This window comes from Mesoplodon densirostris, chromosome 4 (genome assembly GCF_025265405.1).
Source record: "Mesoplodon densirostris isolate mMesDen1 chromosome 4, mMesDen1 primary haplotype, whole genome shotgun sequence".
Taxonomy (NCBI): Eukaryota; Metazoa; Chordata; class Mammalia; order Artiodactyla; family Ziphiidae; genus Mesoplodon; species Mesoplodon densirostris.
In genome coordinates, this window is record NC_082664.1 from 93,770,943 (window position 1) to 93,787,653 (window position 16,711).

General features: G+C 40.6%; 2 protein-coding genes across 2 annotated transcripts in view; one reads left to right on the top strand and one right to left on the bottom strand.

Moving 5' to 3' along the window:
- The window catches only part of SHC4 (SHC adaptor protein 4), a 126,941-nt gene that overhangs the window by 39,974 nt on the left and 70,256 nt on the right, over window positions 1–16,711 (bottom strand). Inside the window, exons 5-6 of the mRNA XM_060096798.1 lie at window positions 9,274–9,327; window positions 5,722–5,773 (exon numbers count right to left, since the gene is read on the bottom strand). Of these exons, the coding sequence (XP_059952781.1) occupies window positions 5,722–5,773; window positions 9,274–9,327 (106 nt within the window). The remainder of the gene's footprint in view (window positions 1–5,721; window positions 5,774–9,273; window positions 9,328–16,711) is intronic.
- On the top strand, window positions 12,980–14,715 carry EID1 (EP300 interacting inhibitor of differentiation 1). The gene has a single exon (XM_060096799.1). The coding sequence runs from the start codon at window positions 13,059–13,061 to the stop codon at window positions 13,632–13,634; it is 576 nt and encodes a 191-aa protein (XP_059952782.1). The 5' UTR covers window positions 12,980–13,058; the 3' UTR covers window positions 13,635–14,715.

The window sequence follows — 16,711 nt, forward strand, 5'->3', positions numbered from 1 at the left end:
TATATCCAGGTAGTTCAGGTAAACTGGGACCTCTTCACAGACTAGATTCAGAGAAAATATTTAAGCCTTTCTGGACTGTACACATTTGGAGTAAGAAGTGAAGAGATTTCCTCATTTACAGCAATTACAGGGGCAGGCTGTATTAGTCACTAGGTAAACTCAAAACACTCTTACTGGAACTTACCTTTTCTACAGAAAAGGCCTTTTATAGAATAAGGAGTTCACTAAAGAGTCCTAGCCAAGATGGAAAAAGTGGCAGCTTCCCTGACTTGTATGCACTAATGCTGTAAGTGAATCAAGCAGATGGGAGACAGTGGGAGCATTCAGGATTATTAGCATGAAGCCTGGCTCCCCCCAGGCTCTCCTCATCCCTGAGGTCTGGCTCCAGCCTTGACCCATGCACTGACACTGTGCTTCCCATGGTGACCAGTGGCCTGTCAACTGCTGGACTGAATGGCATTTTCTACCTCCATTGCCCTTAACTCTTCTTCAGTCTGAGACATTCCCAGGTTCTTCTCCCAGAGAAACTGCTCTTCCTGCATCTCAGCAGATACTCATCTCTTGGTCTTCTCCCACTCCCTGAGACCCTCAGCCTTCTTCTTTCTGGATTCTTCCTTCAGTGATCTAGCTCACCCTTAGGGCTAAGAAGCTGCAGCTTTTCCAAACCTGCACCTGAAGGCCTGTCTCTCCTCAGGCCCCACAAACCTCTGGGCTTCTTCTTTCTACTGAACATTTTCCCCTGGATGAACCAAACTCACCAGGTAAGTTTATAACACTGTCTTTCTGATTTCACTGTTTTTTGTATTTATTCAAGGGTTCAGAACATTCTTTTCTTTTTACTAATGTAATAAATATTCATTATAGTAGTTTTAGAAAATAGAAAGACTCTAGGAAATAAAAATTACATAAGTCTCACGATCCAGGAATAACTACATACTAGGAACATTTTGGTATGTGCCTTTCCAGTCTTTTTTTCTTTTACATCTTTATTGGAGTATAATTGCTTTACAGTGTTGTGTTAGTTTCTGCTGTATAATAAAGTGACTCAGCTATATGTATACACATATCCCCATATCCCCTCCCTCTTGAGCCTCCCTCCCACCCTCCCTATCCCACCCCTCTAGGTGGTCGCAAAGCATTGAGCTGATCTCCCTGTGCTATGCGGCTGTTTCTCATCAGCTATCTGTCTTACATTTGGTAGTGTATATATGTCAATGCCACTCTCTCACTTCATCCCAGCTTCCCCTTCCCCTCCCCGTGTCCTCAAGTCTGTTTCTCTACATCTGTGTCTTTATTCCCGTTCTGCCCCTAGGTTCAACAGAACCATTTTTTTTTTAGATTCCATATATATGTATTAGCATACGGTATTTGTTTTTCTCTTTCTGACTTACTTCACTCTGTATGATAGTCTCTAGGTCCGTCCACCTCACTACAAATAACTCAATTTCGTTTCTTTTTATGGCTGAGTAATATTCCATTGTATATATGTGCCACATCTTGTCTTTCCTATCTTTTTTCCAAAAAATTACCTGGAATCATACCATACACATTGTTTCATAATCTGCTTTTTGTACTCAATAACATTAATTGCTACATGGTAGTACAGTCTATGGATTCATTTAAATAATTTGCTATTTATGAACACTGAATTAATTTTCTTTTTCCTATTATATCAATAACATATGACGGTGATCTTTACTGCTTAATCTTTGTGCATGGCTTATTTCCTTAGAAGTGAAGTTGCTGGTTCAAAAGTGTTTACCTTTTTTAAAGTTTGATGCAAATGGTCAGTTTGCTCTCTGAAACATTTGGATCTGCAGTGTTCAAGAGCTACTACTACTCTAAATCACATTTTACCTTTTATCAAAGACAAAATATGATATCTAATTATAATTTGTGTTTCTTTGATTACTAGTAAGGTTAAAGTTGTTTTTTGTTGTTGTTGGTTTTTTTTTTTTTATGTTTCTTGGTGCCTTGTAATCTTCTTTTGTAAATGTGTGCTCCAGACCTGGAGTTGGTCCAGGTACTTACTGGCTGGGTGAGCTTAGTAAAACCATCTTTTCTCAATTCCAGAGTTTGCTTCTACAAAAAATGAGTAACATTAATACCTACCTCATAGGATTGTTGTGAGGTTGAAATGAGACCATGCAGACTAAATACTCTTGATAATGCCTGGCATGTGGTGAGCACACAGTAAATAACTTTTTTGTTCTTACTTCTCTGTTGGATTGTGTTTCCTATTTGTAAAAATCCCTGTTTCTTTAGTGCACACCATTTCAAACCGCTCAGGACAATAATAATAATGGCTATCATTTATTGCATACTTATAATGAGCCAGGCACTGAGATACTTGCATTGCATACAGTATCTCATTAAATCCTCATGATCATCTGATTTCTTTTTTTTTTTTTATCAATGCTCGTATGTAAATAGCTCCCAAGTACTATTAGTTCACAATTTTGTCCAGACCGTCCCTTCTTCCCCCAGTGCAGTTTAAAGCATCACCACTCCTGCCCAGGACCAATGAGATGTCCTCCAAATTGGACTCTACAATTCCAAACTGCTTTCCTGCCCTCCTTTACAGATACAAAGGCCAGAAAACTTATCATTTTTTAATTTCAGTAGAATGGCAGAAGCCAGAATAATTTTTTATAAAGCTCAAAATCTTCAACAGCTCCCAGTGACTTTTTGGCTGGCATTCAAAGCCTCCACAATCTCCCTACCTTTTCAGCCATGGCTCCCCTACTTCTACTCTTTGCTTTCTCTGCAATCCCACCTTTACCCACCATCCAAACCCACAGCCCCAAGCTCTCACTGCACAGCTCTTCCACCTGCGCCTTTATTCACTGATTGCACAAAGCCTACCTGGGCACCTGCCAGGCTCCAGGCACTATTCCCTATGCTCCCCTACTTCTCCTGCACACCCTACAGGTTCTGTTTCTCTCCCCCGTGATGATGAGCCCATGGTGGCCAGGAATTATTTTTCTTCCACAACAATTACCTCAGCCCGTTGTATATTAGTATGTAATTAATAATTATTTGTGGACTCAAGAGCTGTGTTGGTACCTCTGTACAGAAATTAAAGTCCAGAGGCTCAGGTGAGGGGAAAGGATTTAACACTAGAGGGATGTGCAAGCAGTGGGTATGTTGTGAACAGAGTGGCTTCTCGCAGAAGGCTTCCCAACCAAGATAAACAAGAGAAGGGGTGAGGGGACAGGAAAAGGAGCAGTAAGTGATGAGGAGATACTAACTTTTTTGCCCAAGAAAATCACCGTAGATTTCTAAGTCATCTAGCTACTTAACAGACCTGCTTCCCTAAAGAAGAAAGATGAGAAGAGACTGTAAAGGAAATGATGCTTTCCCTGTATTACCTCAGTTACTCCTCCCAATAACACCAGCAAGTAGATGCTATTTCTCCCACTTAAAGAAACTGAGGTTCAGGACGTGAAACAGCTTGGCTGAGGCCTATGGTGAGATGGGGGAAGAATTATGATTCCCACCCAGACTGTCTGACTCCAGCACCTTTCTTACTTCCTATACACGGGCTGGGGACTAAAGAAAGAAAACAATGAAACCTCTATTTGAACCATTTCTGAATCTATTCTCAACTCTCAAATCCCATCCATGAGCTCAGTCAATAGTTCTCATAAATGCCTTTGCAGAAACCCCTGGCTGGGATCCCCGTGAGTTCTAGCAACTCAGCTCTGATGAACTACTCGGACACCAGAACAGGAGATTTCAAAGTGAACGAGTTGCATCGTATTTTCTCTGCCTCTCTTATTGCACTTAAGCAAGCAGGGAGATTTGCAAGCATGTGGATCCTGCTCACCATTAGCCTCAGCAATGAGCAGAATCTTTGAACGCCTCCTGCTGTTTACTGAAGAGCAATGACATGCCTGAGATATTCAGTGACTGATGGAAAAAGTTACTAAACATCTGGATTTCCTGATCTATTTGTTCTTCCTTTCACCCTGCCCTTTTCAGGTTGAGAGAAAGGGCTTCGTTGTTCAGAGACCTTCCCAAAAATAGCATACTTTTATTCTTTAAGGAAGCTCAGGCTTGTTTAAAAGAGGTTGCTCTTCTGGTATCCTTTGTTGTGTTCTGTTCCTACTCCCCCGTTTCCCCTTCACTAGTTCCTGTCTCTTCTATCAACTCTTTGAGCAACATCCATTCTTTATTATGTAGCTTAGAGGCTATTTTAATGCAGTATTGCACAATATTTGTCACCTGTTCCTTCCTTCCATCTCATCGAGCCATGTTCTCTTGGCCTGCATTTACTGAGAACCTACTCTGTGCCAGGTCCTATACCAGCAGCTGGTCCTCATAATTTCATTTCTGACAATCACGAGAGCTTCCAAATTGACCTCCCTCCTTCCCTGAATCCATCTACTGCATCCTGCTGCCAAATCAACCTTCCTAAGTCTCTGTTTTATAAACAGCCTTCTCCACCCTTTGGCCCATAGGAATAAGTTCCTACTTATTAGCTCTCTCCTATCTGCCCTCTAGATGCCCTTTTGATTTTTTTCTCCTCCAAACACAACCTGCATTCTAGTGTTTTATTCACCTGTCCCCAGTATGCCACGCACATTTCTGCCTCTGTGTCTTTATAGCTCTTTGAATTTCCAAATTCCACTCCATGTGTACTTAATAAATGTTTGGGGGCAAACTCCACCCCTGGGGTGGTGACAGGGGATACTGCTCAATTCACAGGCTCTAATTAAGGAGTAGAAGCAACCTAACACTCATCTCTAAGAGGAGTCTGAATGTTCCAGAGTTAGGAATGAGAAGCAACACTCAGCATGTCTGTCTACAGAGGCTCAATGGCCTAACTTCAGGCCCCTGATCCAAAGTGTGGCTGGAAGGAGAGTTTCTTAGGTAACCTTGCTAAATCCTGGGATAAGACAACTAATCGACTCACTCTTCCATTCACTCAGTCATTCAACAAAAATAGTCATGGAACATCACCTATGTGCAAGGCATTGTGATGAGTGCTTGGGAAACAACGGTGAATCAGATAAACAGGTTCCTGCCCTCCAGGAGCTTTCAGTAGAAAGGAAAGACACTAAACACATAAACAAGTGAGTAAATAAAATAACAAAAATGTGGGATAACTGTCAACAGAAGAGAAATAAAGTATTATGACACAGCAGGGTGGCATATACTACTGGAGATGGTAGTGTATCAGTCAAAGAAGGTCTCTCTGAAGAAGAGACATTTACACTGAGATCCAAAAGATGAGAAAAAGCCAGACAGAGTGACATGCCAGGCTCCTGAACAGCAAGTGCACAGGCTCAATGCATATAAACACACACACACATACACACACACACACACGTGCCAAGGCCACTGCAGGCCAATGACGTTACTGGTTTCAGTCTTAAGGGTAACTCATTTGTCCACTGGGGATGTGGCAACCAGCCCCGTCTATTATAACCAGAACAGCTTCTCTTTCGCTTATACAAATAGATGATAAGCCTTTTGGTTTATGGGATGTAAATGACTCAAATGACTGGTGGGATTTAAATCCCACCTATATATTTTTTCTACTTTGCTCTGCTAGCAGGGCTATTTATTTCAAACTCAGAGGCATTTAATATTTCTAGACCCCAGTATAGCATTCTAGTGATTCTCATCACTTTGCATATCGAAAATAATTGCTTGTTTCTTTTTAAAGTTGGTATATACCAGCTCTTAAGAAAATCTATTAGTTGCTTTCCATACCTCGTTGATTAACTGGATCTTTAGCTACGTAGGCAACATAGTCTGTAGTATCCTATAAAAAAGGGAAAATGATTGCATTTAAAATGAATGGATTGTTACTGTTGAATGATAAGAGTACATTTAGGATATGATACTCAGGCAAGGACCGATACTAAGGTTTCTGCTTAAAGAGCAAAGGAAAGCCATCCTAGGAGGGAACATAAACAAATATACACTATATATTTAGCAACTGTGGAGTCCACATTCTCTGCCCCTTGGGGAGAGAATCTGAAGATTAAAAATTTAGAGGCAGACCATGTCACTAAGAACAAAAGAGAATGCAGGTGGGGAATATGTTAGGACAAACATTCACAAAAAAATGGTTAGGGACTATAACTCTCCTGTGTTGAAAGTTGAAATACCAGGGGTTACGCAGTCACAAAGGTGTCACAGACTAGGATGTGGCACCATGATTTCCCTGTTGTCCAAACAGATACCACATACATCAGAAAATAAGTTGATTAAAGAGACATGGGTTTTATGGTTGTTAGCTTGCTTGTGTGCAGTGCAACTTACGGAATAAGAGGGCGAAAATACAAGGCACTTATTTGATCAATATATAGAAAGGAGAGATCATTTTTGAAAAAGAGAACCCATGAAAAACCTAAGGAGTTCAAAAAGAGATGTGCTGCAAACTAGTGGTTACCAGTGGAGGAGGGGCAGGTGGGCAATACAGGGGTCGGGGAGTGAGAGGTACAAACTACTGGGTAGGCTCAAGGATGTATGGTAAAACATGGGGAACAGAGCCAATATTTTGTAGTAACTGTAAATGGACTTTACCTTTAAAAATTGTATAAAAATAAAAAACTTTAAAAGAAAGATATAATAGCACCATTTAAACTTACGTTAAAAAAAAGAGATATGTTGCTGGCTTTGGAAAAACAAATAAACAAAAAGCTACTTGGTAATTCTGACTTTTATTGAAAACAGTATGCCGATGAATCAGATTTTAATAATTAAAGATGCTTTTTGTTATCTCAGTTCTCAGGAAAAAAAATACACACAATGCCATTTGCAGATTAGAAGCACGACTCTCTAGAGGAAAGATGCAGTCAACTGGCAGGAAATAAAAGCCCATGTTTGTAATACCCTCAAGGACAATCACTTAATAACCCACAATGAATCATACAGGAAATGGATCTCAGGGCCAGCATAACTTGCCTTCAGTTATTTTAAAAAATAACACACACCTAAGTAAATCTCTCTTATGCAAAAAGACAAAAGATTTGAAATATCTTATAAATAAATAAGGTCATATCTATGAGCTTTACATTATGTAATTTAGAAGCAAAGCCACAATTGCCAAGGGCCTGGCTGCTCATTTTAAAGTTGGAGAGGTGGTATGATGCTAGCAATGTTGTCTGCTATATTAGTTGATGGGAAAGAGCTCATGGGGCCTCTCCAGACCTCAGTTTCCTCATCTTCAAAAGAGTCTCCAACATTCTCACAGTCCTAAAATTCTATAACTGTAAATATCTGGGAGAATTTAAAGGATGTTAAAAGCAAAGCACAAATAGTGGGGGGAAATGTAAGAAATATATTCAATTTTGACATACTCATAATGCATTCTTGAGATGAAGAAAGCATATACAGACACAGAACAATTACCAAGAACTGCCTTCAGGGCTGAAAGAAGGAAGACAAGTAAACTGTTTATGAGACGAGAGTAAAAGTGAGGGTGAGCAAGGTGGAGAGGTGAGAGAAACACCCAGTATTTTTGAAACTTTGGAGGGACAATGGTAGAAAGAATGGGTACTACATTGGGCCACGGAGACTTCTGGTTGCCTACCCCTTGGACCGTTATCTGATGTGAAGCTGTATGTACATTATCTCAGTGAGTGTCCTAAGAAAATACAGACATGTGTTAGCAACAGTGGTGACAGTTATCACTCTGTGCCAGGCACTGTGCTAGCAGCTTACATGCACCATTCCACTTAATTCTCACAGCACTTGAGGCGAGGGTGATCATTCCCCATTTTACAGATGAGGACCCTGAAGCTTCGAGTCTAAATAAGTCAAGTCTACTCGACTGCAGAGCCTGGCACTCCACCATTCTGCCTCCCTGACCTGAGGGTAGAACTTCACTCGGGGGACCTCTAATGCCAAGGCTTCTGGTCACTCCAGTTTTCTATTTAAAACCAGCAGGCTTTCTCTCCAGCTGCAGAGAGCACAAGGGTGCCACTCAATTCAGTAGGTACAAACTTTCCCACAGTGGCTACAATTCTTTACTGTTTGTCTTTGTAGGGGCAGTGCTTTGGTTGGTCAAAAGAAATAAAGAACTGAAGGCACATAAAGACAGTCTAAAAAGAACAAGGATTCTGGAGAACTATGGTAGACACCATGCAGGGCATGCCTAGGGTAAGATAAAGATTTTCATACCAATTCTAAAATGACAGCAACCATTGAAACTTGAAAAGGAAAATTTAGGGCAAACAGCAACAATTATTTTTCACACTACTCTTATAGAACTCATTACTTTAAATTGCTTAAGGAAAGTATTCGAGTTCCTTCATGGATGGTTGAGTTATAATGGGTTAGGAAGAGAAGTAACAGACAATGTGGGCCTTTTCAGACTGGTAGTCAACCCTCTCTGCTACCAAACACATCCTTGGAGTCGTTGTTGAAGCCAGATTACAAGGCCGGATGGAGGGTGGATATAGAGGACCTGGGGATATGGAGGGCCCACAGTAAGTCATACGAAGATTTTTGACTTGGTGGAAGATTGGGGCCCGTAATCCCTGCATTGTTCAAGGGTCAACTCTATATTTCAAGGTACAAGAAAAATGTCACAATGTCACAGAGGAGCAAAATCCTCCTCCTCCTCCCTCCATTTAAACAGATTTGTTTCTTGGTCAGTCACAGGATTCCTAGCTTCAATGACCCTCTCCTTTTGCTCTGGTCCACAGTTGATGCAGTTGGAGGTCAGGGAATGACCCTCCACTCTGCAAAGAAGGCTTGGAGGGACAGCACTGACTCAGTCCTGCACAATTCATGGGAAACGAGCATCACAGGGCCTCTTGGTAGGGAGGAACTGCAAGTTTTCTCTCCCCAGCTCAGCGTTCCCTCCATGAGTTTCTGCAAACCTAGTTGCTCATTTCGGATTAGATTTAGTTGCCTTGGTTGACGGCCAGAATGGCAAATATGCTTCCCCACGTATACCAAATCCAGTTGATTAGTAGGATCTGCCTGAAACTCTGCGTTGAAAGGAATTCTGAGGGAGGACTGGCAAAACACGTATGACATGCTTGTTTTTTATGAACTGGATATTATCTACAAGAAGCTTCTCAGATAATAACACAATGGAGTATTATAAATTCATCTACTAATCCAAATACTTAAAAAAAAATCAGTGACAGGAAATATTCTGTCAAAACCAAATTTTTGATTACCTGCTATATGTGGCTATTCACAAACAGTAATAAGATATTTGGAAACGACAGGTAGTGGCTAATATGCTTTACATGGAAGTTCTTTTAACTCTTATAAAAAGAAGTTTTATGAATTCATACTTACCGGATCCCCTCCAGAAGCAAATGAAATAGACTGCATATGATGATTTGCAATAATCTGGAAAACATAAACAAATTAAACATGTATAATGCTATAAACTAATTATACCTAGTTACATACCATCTAACAGTAATGTACATACATTTGCTTGTTTTGCTTTTGGCTGCTCGGCATGCCTTGGGAAACCACTCCACCCACTTTCTATAATAATCTCACTTAGACCATGAGGTTCAGGTGGGTTTGATACGCCCATCTCATTACCCCTCTCCTTGCATCTGGATACATGATCCAGGCCTAGCCAATCAGAAAACACCATCCCACTGGATACAGCAAAGTCAATCAACATCTTTGGGGAGGAACTGAGGTGAATAATAGAATGCATCTTTCCCTGCCACTTAAGACCTTAGTATAAGCCCAAAGCTTCTAGGAGCCATCTTTTGCTGCCATGTGGGGAAAGCCTGCTGGAAAATGAAACTTTCACTCTGGAGAAAAGTCAGAGCTGAGAGTTAAAAACAGTAAAACGTCAGGGGGTAATGTGTGTTTCATCAGTTCAACCAATACATTCCCCCCTCCCTTTATGTTTTTATGTATTTTTTTCTATTTTATTTATTTAATTTTATATAAGTTAGTTTGAACTGAGTTTCAGTCATCTGCCACCAAAAGTATTCTTACTAAGGCACTAATATTAAGACTTTCAATATGAAGTAAGACTATCCAAGTGAATTGTGTTAGTTAGCCAAGAAGATTGTCTCTTTTACTTGAGATTCTAGGCTTGCTTATTTGGAAACCACAGTGTAATGACTAACTTGCAGAGATATATTTGTCATACTGTTTCAAGGGTTCATTAAAACAACAATGCACCAATTGGCTAATCCTGTCTTCAGATTTGCTTAACAGAATCTACTGAAGCTGCTTATACATGATGATCAGGAAATCCTACTCTTAGATGTATATCCAAAAGAATTGTATAAATACGTACACCAAAAGATCTTCTCAATAAGGATAATCACTGCCCTGTTCACAATAGCCCCAAATTGGAAACAATCCCAATAATGATCATTGTGGTATTCAAACAAGGGGCTACTACATAGCAACAATATATTCCTTGGGCAAAAAGAAGCCTGTCACAAAGATTGTATACTGCACAGTTGAATTTATATCAAGTTCAAAAGCAGGCAAAAGTATTTTATTCTGTTTGCGGTCAGGAGAGTGGTGACTTTTGGTGCAAAGGAAGAGAAAGCAAGTGGTTTTCTAGGATCTTGCAAATGGTGTTCCTTGATCTGGGTAGTGGTTATACAAACATGTTCATTTTGTGATAATCAAGCTATACACTTATGACTTGTGCACTACTCTATATTTATGTTTTCTATATTTATGTTTCAGTTTAAAATGATTACTAAAAACAAAATCAATATACAGATTTCAACGTCATTCCCATGTATCAGCAATAGCCAATTTGACACTGTATGGGGGAGAGGGGGAAGGTACATTTTACAAGAGAACCTAAGTATAAAACTAATAAGAATCACATAAGACTTTTTGGAAAACTTCATTGAAGGGTACAAATAAGACCTGAACAAGTAGAAAGAGATATATCACCTTTATGGATGAGAAGACAATACCATAAAGATGTCAATTCTCCCCCAAATTAATCTATAAATTCCATGCAATTCCAATAAAAATTCCACCAATGCCATTCAGGGAACTTTTCAAACTACTTCTAAAATTCACATTGGAAGAATAAATGTGCAATAAGAGCTAAAGCAATTTTTTTAAAGAACAAAGAGACAGGGCCTCCCTGGTGGCGCCAGTGGTTGGGAGTCCGCCTGCCGATGCAGGGGTTACGGGTTCGTGCCCCGGTCTGGGAGGATCCCATATGCCGCGGAGCGGCTGGGCCCGTGAGCCATGGCCGCTGAGCCTGCGCGTCCGGAGCCTGCGCGTCCGGAGCCTGTGCTCCGCAGCGGGGGAGGCCGCGGCAGTGGGAGGCCCGCATACCGCAAAAAAAAAAAAAAAAGAACAAAGAGACAATTTTCCTTATTATTAAGACATATTATAAAACTACAGAAATTCATTAGACTACAAAGTCTAAAAACAGATTGACACTTTTGTGGTCTTTTAGTCTATGATAGATGTGGCACCAAATAGCAGACAAAAGCACAGATTGATTAAATTAGCAGAGGTGGCTGAATAAGCTACATATATGAAAAAATATATAAATAAATCCTGTCCTCATGCTATTTATAACTAAATGTTTGATCCATAAAAGATCTATACAAACATTAGAAGACAGATAAAAGATTATGCTTATGATTTCTGAGGTAGGTAAATCCATCTTAATAGAAAGAAAAAGACAGGAAAGAAACCCTTCGATTTGATTGCATGAAAACCCATTTCTAAACTTTTGTATAAGAACCCCAAAACAAGAAACAAGAGGGAGAATATATTTGTAACATGTGAAACAAAGTATTCATATACAGAGTTTATAAGAAATTCCTATATCAATAAGAAAAAGAAATAAACCCAAAATAAGACCATTTAATTTTCAGAGGTAATATTGATAGAAATGTTCGATAAACATATTGAAAGATAATCTCCAATAAATTAAGGCTATAAAAAATAAAACAAGACGGCATTAAATTGATAAAATTGCTGAAGTTCAACAAAATCATGTCTGGTAACGGTGTGGATATTCTCAGACACCGCTGGCTGGAGCTTAAATTTGTACAGCAAATTTGAGAGCAATTTGACATTCACTAAAAACTAAAGTATGCACACCCCACAATTCCACCTGTGCACTTCTAGGTTTTTATTCTAGAGAAATACTGGCACATGTGGATGTTCAATTACCCATAGATTATAATATCAAAAAATAAAGTTATTTGTGCATAGTTAGGTCAACTACAGTATAGCTATACAAATAGAATACTATGAAAAAATATATGTCTATGTATACTAACAGGTAAATCTTCAAGACAATGCTGAGGGTTTTTTTTGTTTGTTTGCTTATTTTGTCAGTTGAAGACAATTATATAAGACATGTAAAAAAATAAGATTTTTTTCCACGAGGACATAAAGATTCATGTAAACGCAAAGAAAAAGGGTTTAAAGAATACACACGAAACTGGTAACAGTGTACATTTATCTCCTGCGAAATGCAATGGGACTGTGTATTTCTTGTCTGGTTTTTTAAAGAACACCGATAATATGCTTATTTGTGAATTTAACTTTTTTAAATGAGAAAAATAGGAGAGATGAATGGATAAATTCTAAATATGGTGAGCTGTGGTTGAGAACTTCGTGTGGTTTGGAAGTGCGGATTCAGCGGTCATTAGCGCACAGATAAAAGACAGATAAAACCGTGGAACAGACGCGACTGCCTGGGGATGGGGGAAAGAGTAGGAGCAGAAAGAGGGAGAGAAAGGAGGGGGGCGATGAGGGAGGAGGAGTAAGGGGTCTTACAGAAGCCATGTGTTTTCAATCTTATCGCATTATAAGCAGCAGAACGGTTAGGTAAGTCAGAGGCCAAGCAATGCTCTTGCACGTACACCATCTAGGTCTGAAGTTCGTACGCACGGAGAGCCAGCTAGCGAGCCCCGGGAACATTCCCGGGGCGGAACTGCGAGCTGCCGGCCCCCAAACAGCGCTCCGAGGGGTAGGCGGTGTCTGGGGGTCGCGCACACGCACAAGGTCACGCAAGCGCACGGTGCTTGCGCAAGCGCACAACTGCACGGCCGCGTAGCTCCGATCTGGCCGAAAACGCCTTGCGGGGAGGTTGAGCTGCTTGCACAATGTCTGAAATGAACGAGCTGTCCGAGCTCTATGAGGAAAGCAATGACCTGCAGATGGATGTGATGCCTGGCGAGAGTGACCTTCCGCAGATGGAGGTAGGCGGCGGGAGCCGGGAGCCATCCCTGAACCCCTCCCGCGCCGGGGCCCAGCCACAGCTGGAGGAGGAAGGCCCGATGGAGGAGGAGGCCGCCCAGCCAATGGCGGAGCCGCTGGGGCAGCGAGGCCTCGCTAGCCGGCCCGGCCCTGGGGAGCAGCCAGGCCAGATCGCGGGCCCTGATTTCGAGAGCGAGGACGAGGGCGAGGAATTCGATGACTGGGAGGACGACTACGACTATCCGGAAGAGGAGCAGCTGAGTGGTGCAGGCTACAGAGTATCAGCGGCCCTTGAAGAAGCCAACAAGATGTTTTTGAGAAACTCCAGAGCAAGAGAAGCAGCTCTGGATGGCGGGTTTCAGATGCATTATGAGAAGACCCCGTTTGATCAGTTGGCTTTTATCGAAGAGCTTTTTTCACTCATGGTTGTCAATCGTCTGACCGAAGAGCTCGGCTGCGATGAGATTATTGATAGAGAGTAGTTAAACGCTGTGAAGAGAGGAGGAAACTACTTGAGGAGAGACCTGGCATTCCACTGTCACTTGGGTTCATTCCAAATAGTTCCGTGCCAATGAAAAACTTGGTCTTCAAAAAAAAAAATTTTTTTTTTTGGTAGAATAGTGACTGCACAGTTATGAAAAAGGAAGAAAATTGTTAAAGAAAAAGGATCTTAATACTGTTGAAACCTGTTTTCAAGAATGTCCTGAAACATTTATGGCTTTGACTTTGTTATTGGTCCAGATTAATTTCCTTGCATTGAGGAAAATATATGTTACTGTAAGGGATGGCTTTGCAAGAGTAAATCATGAACAAGACAGACTGCCAGTACAAGAGCCCACTGATATTAATTATATGAGAAAAAGTAACTAATTTATCCAGCTTAGGACATGAGATGTTTTTGAGTTATTTGGACTGAAAGCATATTGAGAAAACTGTCAGGTTCCATTTTGTGATCTATCCAAGCCGTGGTTATCAAAAGCTAAATTTTTAGTGTAAAATAAATCGAGTATTCTTCAGTATCCTGAAAGGATAGTCAAACCCCAAAAGAAATATGTATCATGTGTGCTATATCTTAAAATGTGTTTCCAAGAGCATCTGAAATTTTGTTTGTACGTGTATCTTGATCATTTTAAAAGCTACTGTAATTTTTAATTCAAGAAAGTTCATTGTCTTGAACATTTTTAAAAGTCAAAAATTAAGATGTCCTTAATAAGTTTCAAATTTACACATTAATGTGTATGTGAAAGTACAAAGAAAACAAACTATTTCTAACATCCGTATATACTAGAGAAATATTCTGTTTTACTTGCTCTCTGTTTTTCATTTTTTACAGGCAAAAGACTCTGGTTGAACTTCATAATGTAAGAACTGTTAAGTGAAAATTGTCCAGTAAAAGGAAAGCCCTACACCCAAAAAAGACTTCATGAACAACCCTTAAAGGTTTTAAACCTGCCCAGAAATCCACCTCGGTATCTGAAGTTTCCCTCTGTCTCCTCCTCTAATTAAGCTTGTTATTGGTTATGCACCAGCATTGGGGATAATAAAAATTTCTTGTTCTGTGTATTTTGTTTGTTTGGCTAATGGTATTGTATACATACTTTCTCTAATACTACTTTTTATTGTGTTATACTGGTTTATTGTATGATTGCAATCACCTTATGATTTAAACTTAATGACTATAAGGGAACGTGCTCCAGCTTCAAATACCAGATTACAAATTAATTGGTGGAAATTAAACTTAGTAAATTCCTATAAGAGAATTTGCCAACCTGGGAAAAACTGCCAAATCAATAAGGATGTTACTGTGGTTCTTAAGATGCTGATGTTCTATGTGAATAAGAATTAGGAGGCTGTGCCCAGTAAAACTGAATATACCAACAGGTCTTAGGATCAGTAAAAAGGTACCAGATGTTTTTGCTCCATTATGACAGTAAAGGACACATCCAATACAGCAGGACAATTTGGAGCCTTATTTATGTTACAGTCATCCTGTCTTTTAGGGAGGGGGGTTCTTTTCTGTAAAATATAGGACTGACGGGCTTCCCTGGTGGCGCAGTGGTTGAGAGTCCGCCTGCCGATGCAGGGGACACGGGTTCGTGCCCCGGTCCGGGAAGATCCCGCATGCCGCGGAGCGGCTGGGCCCGTGAGCCATGGCCGCTGAGCCTGCGCGTCCGGAGCCTGCGCTCCGCAGCGGGAGAGGCCACAACAGTGAGAGGCCCGCATACCGCAAAAAAAAAAAAAAAAAAAAAACTAGGGAGTAACCTGAGAGACCACTGAAATTAATACTTGTTAATATTTACTAAATGTAGAAAATGGTAACATTTTAAAATGTTACAGTTAATCACAGACTGGAACCAGCCTACCTGATTCAAATCTGGGCTCCACTGCTTATACCTCTGTAACTGAGTAGATTAATCTCTGCCTCAGGATCCTGAACTGAAAATAAGGATAATTGGATGAACCTTATAAATTGTGAGGATTAAATGAAGATATACACACATCTATATAAACAGATAAACTAAAGAAAGGAGTTCTGGGGACGTTCTAATCCTGACTCTTTGATGGGGGGAGAAGATGGGGATGTGGAATGGGGAGAGTGAACTTAAACTTATGAGTGTGTAGTGTGATTTGTGGAGAGCTTTCTAGGTCTATCCATAGTTACTTTAAATGTTTGCTTAGATCAGATGTCCCACATTGGCTCATCTCAAGAACGCCTCTATTTTGTTTGGCTCATGCTTATAATTTTAATTTCTTAATTAAAGACCAACATCTCATAATCCAGAGAGAGCAGCAAAACTCCCAGATTTCCATCTTCTTTTTTTTTTTCCCCAAAAGTGGAAGACCTGGCAGCCCTTGACCTATAATCCCATCGGAAGCATCTGATTGGCCTTTACACGGGGAAAGTATTCTGTTTGCAATGTTCCCCAGTGTTGTCTCCCCAACATGGAGACCAAGTAGCACTCATCACTGTGCTCGCACCATTGTGTGTTCATGAACCTGGACAGTTTGCATTACCTGCCTGGCCTCTGTAGGTGTTTGAATTGCCTCTCCTCTTGGAGACTGAAGGATGTCTCCATTTTCTGCCCGTTTTACCTTATCTCTTTAGTACCCTTCCCAATTTCAGTAGCTGTTAGAGTCGATGATAGGAGTGTAGAAACAAGTAGAGAAATAGTGGGAGTAGGAGCTACTCAGACTGACATTTTTGCTTAATGCCTTATTAAAGTATGTCAAGGAAGTCTGTTGCTTGAATTTTTTTTTTTTTTTTTTTTTTTTTTTTTTTTTTTTTTGCGGTACGCGGGCATCTCACTGTTGTGGCCTCTCTCGTTGCGGAGCACAGGCTCCAGACGCACAGGCTCAGCGGCCATGGCTCACGGGCCTGATCTTCCCAGACCGGGGCACGAATCTGTGTCCCCTGCATCGGCAGGTGGACTCTCAACCACTGCGCCACTAGGGAAGCCCTGTTGCTTGAATTTTAAAAACAAGGACTATATAAAAACCCCTATAACTTGCTTTTGCAAAATATATTTTCCCATCCCCAAATATGGTAAGTTTTAAAAAT

What these genes read in the sequence shown, in the direction of transcription:
- EID1 (XM_060096799.1), top strand. Translation starts at nt 13,059, where the DNA reads ATGTCTGAAATGAACGAGCTGTCCGAGCTCTATGAGGAAAGCAATGAC.